The following is an 11377-nucleotide window of genomic DNA, read 5'->3' on the forward strand; positions in this document are numbered from 1 at the left end:
TTGTTGGTGTCACTGATTACTGTTTCTAGTGTAAAGTAGCTTTGTAGTGGGTTTCTTTAGGTCTGTAGTCGTTCTATTGCTCCGTCTTTATAGTGGATTTCTTTAGGTCTGTAGTTCTATCGCTCCGTCTTGTTCTGAGCTCTTTCATGTACTCCTGTTCTTTTCCTGTAATGTGTCCAATTTTCTTTTTGTCTTTTTGAGACAGGGTCTCCCTGTAGCCCCAACTGTCCTGGAGCTCACTATGTAGACCAGGCTGGTCTTGAACTCACAGAGATCCAGAAAACAAGATACATAATAGTGTAAGAATATAAGCATCGTCTGGAGCTCTGCTGGCAGCTTTTTCTTGAGAGTGTTTCTATTTATTCTTTGTTAATGATGTTGGCTACATGCTTGCCAAACAGTTTTACTGCAAGGATTTGAAGTATGTTCAAACTGTCTGAAGGGTTATTTACTATATTATGATGCATCCCTGACATAAGATGAAGGGGAAATCACTTAGTACTCAAACCAAGAAGGTTTCTCATTATCAAACTTAAAATACCAAGATAAGGAACCTAAAAGTTTTCTTTATTTCTATATTTTCTGCATTTGTGTATCAGGAGCACATACATATATGCATACATGTGTTCACATGTACACATGTAGGCACATGTGTGTGTAGGTGTTTGTGTTCATGTATTTAGAGGCCTGAGGTTGAGACTGGATTTTTTTTTTAATTTTTTTATTCATTTTACGTGTATGCGTGTCTTGCCTGCGTGTAGGTACGTGCACCCATGTTGTGCAATGCCCTTGGAGGTCAGAAGAGGCTGTTGGATTCCTTGGGACTGGAGTTATGGACAGTTGTTAGCTTCCATGTGGGTGCTGGGATTCGAACCCTGGTCTTCTGCAAGAACAACCAGTGTTCTTAACCACTGAGCTATCTCTCATTGCCATATTTTAATTTCCCAGTTTAATTCACCTCTTCCTAGAAGTCACATTTACTCCATACAATTCACCTCCTTATCTCTCATCTAGGAAGAAGAGGGACATGTGAAAGGTACACCTTTAGTCTATTTCTCTCTAAAATTGGGGTTTTAGAAAGCTCCTCAGTATGTTGCTTTTGGAGTGTGAAGACAAAGAGGGCATCTCACCAACTGATGTAGGACCTTCTTTCTTTCCTTGACTTTGGATTTCTCTTTTTTTTAGTCAAGATGGCACAATTTTTCTCTCTTGTTTCTCTGTTGTCAACGAATGTTCTCTTGTTCTGTTTTTGCTTTTAATCTTGGTTCCTTGTATTATCTTAAAGTTTTCTTTTTTTAACATTTGCTTATTTCATAAAGGGAAGGGGATGTGGAGGTCAGAGGACAACTTTCAGGAACCAATTCTGTCCTTCAGCCATGTGGGTTCTGGGATCGAACTCCGCTTGTTGAGCTTGGCAGCAAGGGCCTTTACTCACTGAGCCACCTACCCCCCAACTCTCTTTACCCAGAAGTTTAGCACTTGGCATGTTCGGTATGGAACACAGTTTGCCTTGCTGTATACTTGTCCTGTTGCCAAAACCATTCCAGTATCAGCAGAATTATCAAGTGCCATGCCATTTTAGGAGAGTGATTAGCTTGTACTATGTGGCCTCTAGACTTCCTTCAGGATTTTAAGCTTTCCTATTTCTATTCGGTTATTGGGTTTTGAGACAGACCTCCCCTGTGGACTGCTAGCTGTAGACTCTCTTCTTTCTCCTCTTTCCCTTCTTTCTTCCTAGCTAGAGAATAAGGAAGCCTCTTCCGTAGTTGCTATGGCCTTAACCCAGTTTTACAGCAATGCTTGTAGGACATAGGTTATATAATTTGGTGACTGTTGAGGTTATTTTATTTAGATTTTTGTGCCATAATGTCTCCTTTTCAGTGGATTATGTTTCATTCTATTACATCCACCATTTGTGTTTCTGATTTTGGAGTTCTTGACATTGAAGTGTACTGAAAGAATTTTCCATGTTTTGTGTGTTTTGAGGAGGAATGACTTTTTTCTATCCTGTTTGTCTGTTTGTTCATATGATTATTAAAATTTGTTCAGACCATATTTTCACTGTAAGACAGTCACATGAATTTAAAGTTTAGGTTCCAAGATTCCCAGAGAATTGGAAACCTATCATTTTCTTTTGGGTTCTTCTTGAGGCCTGGCATATGTTCCTGCCCTTGAGCATTTCTGTTACTCTGGGCAGTGTGTAGGTAACACCGATCTAATCTTGTTCATCTTTGAGAATAGCTGTCTATAGGCCAGAAGTTCCTTTTCAGGTGGACTGGGAAACTGGTTAGATCCAAGATGGCTGTCAGAGTGACTGCCAGGCAATATCTAATTTCATTACAATTCTATCTGCATGCTAAATGAGTTGACAGTTGCCATAGCTACACCTGGAATAAACCCAAAAGAGACAAAAAGAGCCAATATGATTGATAATGTTGGAGACTGTCAAAGGCCTAGAAGATCTCTGCCCATTTCCAGAAAGACATGAATATTCCTCTCCTTTATTAGCTTATCTGTCCCCATCACTTCTTTTACTTTATAGTTGTAACCTCCTGACCTCCCAGGGTTAAGAAGTTGATCTGCAATTTTATCTCTCATTCTTCCTATTCTTAGTCAAGAATAAGAGTCGTTTTTACTACTAAATTAGTGCTTTGCACTATTACTGGTTCCACAAATTCTGGGTGTGGAGAAAGGATCCAGTTTTCTGGAGAAAACTCCTAACATGAAAACATTCTAACATGGGAACAGTTGCAATGAGGACATTATCATAACTGCAAATGTGATGGAGGGCTATGCTTTCAGGAACACCAGAACTTGAAGCTTCAGTCTTGCACTTAAAGTTGAAAATGTGTTAGGGACTAGAAGAGTGAGTGGAATACTGCTGTCCTGTGTAGCTTCAAAAAATGGCAATTCCATATGTATAGATCTTGCAGTTTATAAGTAATAAGGCTATTTCTTCTCCTCAACACCAGTTACCAAGCCATCAAGTTCAGCATCTCACAAGATTATCAGATACTACCAAAGGTGTGCACATGAAGGCTAATCATTTTCACTGACTGTGAAAGTTACACAAATTTGCTTTAATATGATGTATAGAGTAAGCACACACCAGATGTCATTACCTGGCTCACAATGCAATGCTTTTGGATTAGGGATCTTTAAATCCTCCAGGCTGTCTCATGGGTACTTCTTTAGCCAGTCTTTGTAATGGCACATCCTACTCCCCTTTAGCATATGTGAGGGCCTGAAAGCTCCTACCTTTCTTGACTTAAAAGCTCACTGATCACTCCGTATTCAACTGTGTGGATGTTGTCTGACTTTACATATTCTGCATTTTCAATAATATAATACCCCAGTCTTAATTAACTCTATTAGATATTATTGTTGCTCAACCTAAAACTTCTAGGAGTCCAAGGTAAGAAAGGTACACTACTTTATAGTTACCTGTGAGCTGTAATAACAAGTGAAGGAACATGTAGAAAGTCTGAAGGATCACTCTCTCAACATTCACTTTTGTGCAAGGGGCCAGGAACCAGTGAAGCTTTGATTTTTAACACAGCTCCACCCCAGTGATGGCCTTTGTAGTTACAGATACAATTATCAAGATATCCCCAGAACATTTGGGCTTTTCCAATGGACTCTACCATTTATCTAGGGAAGACACACACGTGCCAGAGGATGTTTACAGGGAGGAAAGCGAGGCTGAGGGCAGAAGAAGCTTGTAACTTAGAAGTGAGCCATCCATTGTGGGAGTGGGCAGACAAACTCAGATCTTTCACTTTATAAGGATTCAGTAACCTTGAGATTTATTCATTAAAAAGAACCACTGGGAGGGCCCTGGAAAAATATTGAACTAATAACTTATGAATATCTATTTTTAGAGTTGATCCATCAACTATTTCATTTTTTACTGTTTTTCTTTTTTCACAGTGAATAAACATATTTGAACAAGTTTGGGATCATTGGTCAGGTTGTAAGAGCACTTCAGTTCACTCAGGTTAGAATGTACCATGGAAGCCTATTATTACTAGATCATTAAGCAATTTAGCATATCATATCTGGATGGCAGCATTTTATGACATTCTTCCCCATGTTCTGGCTCTTAAATTCTTTCTCCCCTCTTGCCTGTGGTGTTCCATTGGGCCTTTGTGTGGTGTGGTTGATACAGATGTCTGGGTTCAGGCTGTATGTATTTCAGTCATTTGTCCTAAGCACTTTGACCAGATAGAAGTCTCTGCTTTAAGCACTACCCTCTGAAAAAAGGTTTTTCTCTTCCCCAGGCTGAGAGCTACACTACTCTGTGGGTGTAAACATTTAGAAGACCGTTTGATAGCATGCCCACTTAGGGAAAGAACGGTAGTATGTTTCTCCCTGGGGCCCATGCCCTCACCAGCCATAGGGTTTGGCCAGCTTTATAGTATCGGGGATATATTCCTGCCTGTGGAGGAATTAGTACACAGCCATGAACACACAGCAACCTGCACAAGATCAGGCCCTTAGACTTTCTGTTATGGCTCGAGGAGGTGCCATGAGCCCCATCCCTTCCTGAGCAGCTAATGACTCTAAATAGTTGCTAGAGGAGGGGGTGTCATTTTTGCTAGTGGTATAACCACTGGGGAACTAAGAAGACAGGGTTTAGAGGGAAAGGAAAGGGGTTACCAGAGGGTAATTGGGGTGAATAGAATCACAATACATTGTATATGTATGAAACTGTCATAAAATAGAGGAAAAAAGCTTTTAGCTATGAGGTGTTCGGGAGATCTACCCTGCCGAGGACTTCAAATAGCGTGGACATCGCCCACCCCTCCCCACCCTACCCCCAAGCCTTTATTAAAATGGTTTGACCCCCCCAAAAAATAGAGGAAAAAAATAATTGACATCATTACTAGTGATCACATACCTCGTTCTTATGACTTTTGGAGGGAAATATCTGTAATTCTTATGTTCTAAAACAAGGTCATTCGATTTCTTACAAATATTTTGTTTTCTATCAATTTTTAAGGAATGTCTATGCTCCCAAAATTTTTTGAGGCTTTCAAAAATATCAGTAGAACATTCTGTGATTCCTACTTTCCTTCAGTACATTGTATGCTTAAGTAATTTGACTAAAGTTTTATGGTATTTGATAATTTAAGACAGTAGAAATGATAGTGACTGAGAACTGATGACACTCCAACTCAGTATTCGCACACTCAGCTGACTCAAAAGTATTCTGATAATGGTAAACTTTTAATTTCTGTCTTCTGTTGGGATTAAGATTGCAGTGCATGAATCACAGAATAAAATACATGTATTTGTTTGAGTCAGAAGACATTTTCTTTACTACTTGGTGTATTTAGTATATATTAGGAGAAAAAATATACTATTGCTAATAGTAGAATAATATGGGGAAAACAACTAAATTTTAACCGAATTTACTAGAATTCATCTTTGGCCTCAGATGCAAAAATACTTCTTTCTGTATTATTTATAGGTTGTTGGACTCTGAGAAGTGGGTATGTTCAAGCATTGGCATATTTTCTTCTGAATAACATAGCACATTTATGAATGGCTAGAAATTTGTTGATTTTCCACCTAAAAAACAAGTCATGTTAAGAAAATATTTTAAATATATAGTCTAATATAAAAGAAATTTATGTTTTTATTTATAATTTGTAATTATGAATGAGAACCTCAAATTTCAAAAGAAAGTAACTTCTGAGATTTAGTGCTGTGTGCATTCCTGGAGAAATGACTGCTATAGCTTTAAGATAAGGTAGTCTGGTGAGTCATTGCACAAAACAAGATCGATTTGGAGCAGGCTCCTACTGTTAGCTTTTTTGAAGATGGATTCTCACGCTGAAAATAACACAACATACTCTAAATAACAGCAGTTTTTCCCCCCTGAAATCCACCAAAACTGAAGAAAAATCCAAGTGACTGTTCTTAGCAGCTGTGTGGCCTGGAGTTCACTGGGGAAGCTGGCTTCCTGCAGTCCCCTATTCATCACCTGCTTCAAAGACAGCCTGGCTGGCTATAGTTTGCAGGCCAGGTAGGGTGCCATTGTGCACAGTCTGGGAGGATTAGTATCAAAGCTGCGGCAACCAGGCCCTTGGTCTCCGGCTGCCATTCAGTCTAGCAGGGAGAAGCTAAGACTGGCCAAGGTCACAGTCTCCAGTGTGGAGTGGACTGGGAAAGGATCTTGAGAATAGAATGCTTTTTATGAAATCATGGCGCAGGCTTGCGGCACAGCAGGTGCCCTTCTGGAGGACACAACATCTGTTTATGTTGGTACACCGTAGCTGACAAGGACATAATAGAGCTTTGAAATTTATCATTTTATCTTTAAAAAGACAACTGTATATACAATAATCCAGATGCGTTTTTAGACCAGATCTTTTATTTGAAAATCATAAAGGAAACTGATTTAATTTCTGCTTTTTACATGTGTATATTTAAGCAAAGAGCTAAGCGTACTGACTATTAACCATTTACAACCATTGCTGATCAGCAATACTCGAATACTTGGGGAGGAAATACCTAGCATTCAACATAAATTTTTTCAATGTTCAGAATTAGTGCCAACAGATTGCAAAAAGATTTCCTGAAAATGCCCTACCGTCTTGAATATTAGGAGTTTGGGATAAAATGCTCCCCACCAAATGAGGGTATTTTAAGGATGAGGCAATAATGACGCAAAAATAAATTTTCAATTTGGTCAAATTGGAGAAAAATTAAGCTGTACATGAGTTGTCATGACGACAAGGATGTTCTGTTGATGAACTGTCCTCCTCATTGTCCAATCAGATAGTAGAGCTGAAGCTGGAGCATGAACAGGAGAAGACGCACCTATTACAGCAGCATAACGCAGAGAAGGATAGCCTAGTCCGAGACCATGAACGGGAAATTGAAAACCTGGAGAGACAGCTTCGCGCTGCCAATATGGAGCATGAAAATCAAATTCAAGAGTTCAAGAAACGAGATGCACAGGTAATTATCAATAATATTTGATAAAACGGGTATCTATTTTTAAAAAGTTATCAGCGCTTAATGTTTTCTTATTATTCTTATTGATGCACGCTGTTTGATCATTTGCAAAACTGACACATAAATGAGATTTTTTTTTTGTTTACTTCCCCCACTGCACCCGGTTTGGGGGATGAATAAGGCTTTAACTACAGAAACCACAGGTAGCCAGATTAAAAATCCCATGGCGTGCTATAACTTGGCCCCTTTTTTTATAATCTTGTCTCAGTTCCTTTCATGATTTTTTTAAAGGTGTCTGCCCCTTACCCCTCCCCTCAGCCTTAGAAAATCCCTCAGAAATACATTAGCCTCACTCCTTGCTTTTTGTTTTAATCTCTGAAGACAATCCAGCAGCTGCTTTAATATTTGCTTTTCCTTCCTATTGTTGCTTTTTATGAGACTGTGTTTGATTAGATCCCTTGGATGGTAATTGATAAAAATGACTCCAGCAAAGGGCTATTTCCCATCAGGTCTGTTGCTTTTCCTTACATGCACACACACATGCCTCCTAGCCTCCATCTCTGTAGTCCCTGTTGGAAGCCATTTGGCAGAATAACCCCCAGCTGTGGTAGCATTTGACTCTTCAAACTTATGGATGAAATGTGCGCTGTCAGCATGGAAAATTATCTTTATAAATTTCAGATGAAAAAAATCTTACTGGGTATGTATCTTTGTGGTACAATAAATCCTATAGGGAATATATAATCAAGGGCCTTTAGTGCATCCTCTCGAGGAGATTGCTGTGAAATTTTCTTAAAGAAAAATTTAAGAGCAATTGACAACAATAAAAAGAAAATTTTCTTTTCTAATAAAACCATATCATCTACTAGGTCTAGAGACCTCTTTTACCGTTGAAATCTGGGCATACTAACCATACCACAGATAAGCTACTTGCCCTAGTTATCCTTTCTTCCAAAAATAATATTTCCAAACAACAAAATAAATCTTCTGTTATGGTATGTGCTTAGGCAATTTTATAATTATCTAAGCATCAAAATAGTGGTAATTAAATAAGATGTTAATTGTTTGAGTGGAGAGCGGTGGTGGCAAGTACAGAATGCGACTTGGTTATTTTTCATTTGACCTTGGGTTGTCTTTTATTTCCAGAAAATAACCAGTGCAAGATGAGTATAATTAGTACAGATTTTCTGCCAATAATATACGTTTATAGAACAAGCATTTTTCGGTTGTTTTGTGGTCGTCTGCTGACTGAAAGGTGGTCATTGCAGTATGTGTGGTACCAGAATAGCCAGGTGGCTCCTATCAGCTTTCATTGTATTTCTGTGCTCAACCTCATTAAGGCCTCTAGAAAATATATACTAGTCTTTTGATTTTCAGGCATACGATTTCTTAAGAGTATTTCCAAACTTACGTTCTTCAAACATGATGTTAATCATATCATTGTCCACCCATGATGCGGTACATGAGGTCTGACTCAGTGTAGGATCTGCTTGCATAGTAAAAGCAAATAATGGATACAATACAATTTATTAGTTTGCTTAACTTCCATTATCCTGGTGCTATGGTACAAAAGTTGACAGAAATAGAGGCCAAATTTAGAGGAAATCTTTGTGATTTTGCATATGCCGTATCTGCCATCTAGGGTGTGGTTCATCTGTTCATAACAAAAGAGAAATTTTAGAACTATCATGTGTAACTAAGCTACGGAACTGGTGCAACATGGCTGTTTATTCTCATCAAAATATTGACTATGAGGGTTCTCTGACCTCGTTAGATGCTTTGGTTTAGGATATTTGTCATATTTTTATGTCTTTTAAGTGTTTTACTAATTGGAACTGCTGTCATGGGAATGCTAGTAAGCAATGGAAACTTGGACTAAATTCATTATTAAGCAAAATGAAAATAATATTCCATATGTTGTACCTAGTTGTGTTTAGAGAATACAGTTTTAAAGAACTTTTATCAATAACTTTCATTAAAAAATCTTATGTGTACCAAAATGCTAATAATTTGTGTCTATCTTTGGATATTCACTGAGGATATTAGCTCAGTTTCCTTCAGGTAAGTCCTAAATTTTTGTGCTAGGTCTTTTCATGATTGTGGCCTAAGTAATGTAATGTATAATACCTTTTAAGTGCTGAATTCCATTCACACATTAAAAAAAAACACAAAATGGGAAATGTTTTTCAAAATAGAAGAATTTTGTTAAAAAAACACTTTGATGCAGAAAAAAACACATATATCTTTGATATTAGAATGTGAAATATTTCTGTTCCAGAGAGATTTGATTTTCAGTTAACGTTTGGCTCGTCCAGTTTAGCATTGGAAGCCATTTTGTAAAAAGGACTATTTGAAATACTTAACCAGAAGAACATTTAGTGCCGCACCTGTTTTGGATGCTATGGCCTTATTTGCAGCTGTCTTCCATCAGATCTTGATAACAAGGGTAATGACTCTAAACCAAATTATTTCCAGCTCCTTCCAAATATGTAGTATATTATATGCTGACAAGAAAATCATTAATATGTAGTTACCTACCTGAAGGAGAGCCATAGCAGCTAGGAACTCCCTTTTGGTGAATATGTTTTATAATTATTACAAGTTAGACTTTTATCCTAGTAATTTCCCTAGTAATTTCTAAGATAATGATAGCAACCAGTCATGCATCTAAGGACATCTAACTATTTCCTTCATTTTGTTAGTTGCAGTTAGCTAATTATTCTATGTAGATATTGTATTTTGTCATACATTTTCAACAGCAAGATATAGTATGTTGTGATAATTATATTTGCTAAAATGTACCTCAGATTTTATCAACCTCATTAAATGTAGTTTGGATCTGTCTAAGGTCATAATGTTTTAGAAATAATATCCATGTTAGTAGAAATCAACACATGTAGAAATTTATGAGCTTGTCAAATAGTTTTCATTTACCAATACATTTTTATTGAAATTGGGGAAAGTTTAATTGATCCAATCACATTTTAATATAAAGAGAGTTTACAAATATCATCATACAAAGCTTTGATTAGTGTGGCAGTACTATGTATAATTCTTATTCTGCTTTTGTACTATAGCGCAATGAATTTATCCTGTTGAATTAAAAGGACAGTCAGTTTCCTTGACCTATGGTTGTTAGTTGTCTATTTAGAACTCTGAACTTTTTAGCGATTGCTTGCTTTTGTACATGGCCTAAGTGAGAAGTATGTATGAATATAGACAGTTACACAGAACCTTTATGATCTACTCCAAAGATGGTGTCACCATCTTAGAACATCTATGTGGTCTGAGCTTATAGACAGATCACGGGGTCAGGGTAACTGGCCAGCCACTGTGAGCCACTCTCTGGACCATGTAAACCAAATACAGCATCCTTGGAGACAGTTATTAGCAATATCTAGGGGTGTAGTAAGCTTGTTATTTATATGTCTACTATGGATTTTGAATGACATGGGCATCTAAATGAATGCATATGATTTCTTAAATTGGCAGTCATTCTGAATGTAATTAAACAACTTTTACACAATAAGTACGTCAATCATCTTAATGTTACTTTGTTGATTTACATCTGTTGCTGATTCTAAAATGTAGAATTTATAGACTTCTCTACTTTAAAAAACTTTTCTAAGAAGCTATTCATCATTGCATATTTTAACATTACATTATTTTCCATTTTTTGCATTTATAAGCACAATCTATAGATTCCCATTTATAAGCTGAGTCTCTTAGGATGCAGGATTAAACATTACTGTTTCCTTTAAAGGAATTTAACAGTGTGTGTGATCTGAGTACTGTTGATGCACCTGTGGGCATGGTCTTTGGGCTTAGATAACATTTGTTTATCAAAAACATTCCACTCTCATTTTTTCATATACTTACTACTTTAAAAAATGACACTACACCATTTTATAATCAGCATATAATTTATAAGCAAAAATAAAGCCATAGATGGCTTTAGTCATATTGGAACATCTATACTTAACAAACTTCTACAATTCTACGTGAGCTTCACTTTAGAGCTTGCCAGAAGCCACAGCAATAAGGGAAACATGATGAGTCATGTGATTCTGTTCAGGCAAGAAACCATAACTTTTATAACTCTTTTTTTCGAGCGATTTATGACATGGGATTTATGACATGAAACTGATGATATTCTCTACATACTGAACATTTGTAAATATCTGGTGGGAAAACCTTAGATTCTTTTAGTATTTTCACAAAATGTAAGTAATTTATTTTATATTATTGTGTCCAAATTTTGGTTTAATTTATTGAGAATGCCATTTTTCTCAAATCAGAAGATAAAGCTACCTTGAGAGGTTTATGGTTTCAGACAATATAAATCATATGAATATTTTAAGTTATAGGCTTACCAAATTCTAGTACTGTCATTCTTTTTTTTTTTTTTTAA

At 36.9% G+C, this 11377-nt stretch overlaps 1 protein-coding gene across 14 annotated transcripts in view; it reads left to right on the forward strand.

Moving 5' to 3' along the window:
- Cep112 (centrosomal protein 112) overlaps nucleotides 1-11377 on the forward strand; it is a 576146-nt gene that overhangs the window by 299155 nt on the left and 265614 nt on the right. For all 14 annotated transcript variants that reach the window (XR_003851118.1, XM_029568391.1, XM_029568396.1 and 11 more), the window contains one exon: nucleotides 6787-6969. Coding sequence is in view for 13 of the 14 variants with exons in the window: in XM_029568391.1 (XP_029424251.1) it covers nucleotides 6787-6969 (183 nt within the window). In the remaining variant the exon portion in view is untranslated. The remainder of the gene's footprint in view (nucleotides 1-6786; nucleotides 6970-11377) is intronic.

The sequence above is a fragment of the Nannospalax galili genome, unplaced genomic scaffold (genome assembly GCF_000622305.1).
Source record: "Nannospalax galili isolate Female #2095 unplaced genomic scaffold, S.galili_v1.0 scaffold781, whole genome shotgun sequence".
Taxonomy (NCBI): domain Eukaryota; kingdom Metazoa; phylum Chordata; class Mammalia; order Rodentia; family Spalacidae; genus Nannospalax; species Nannospalax galili.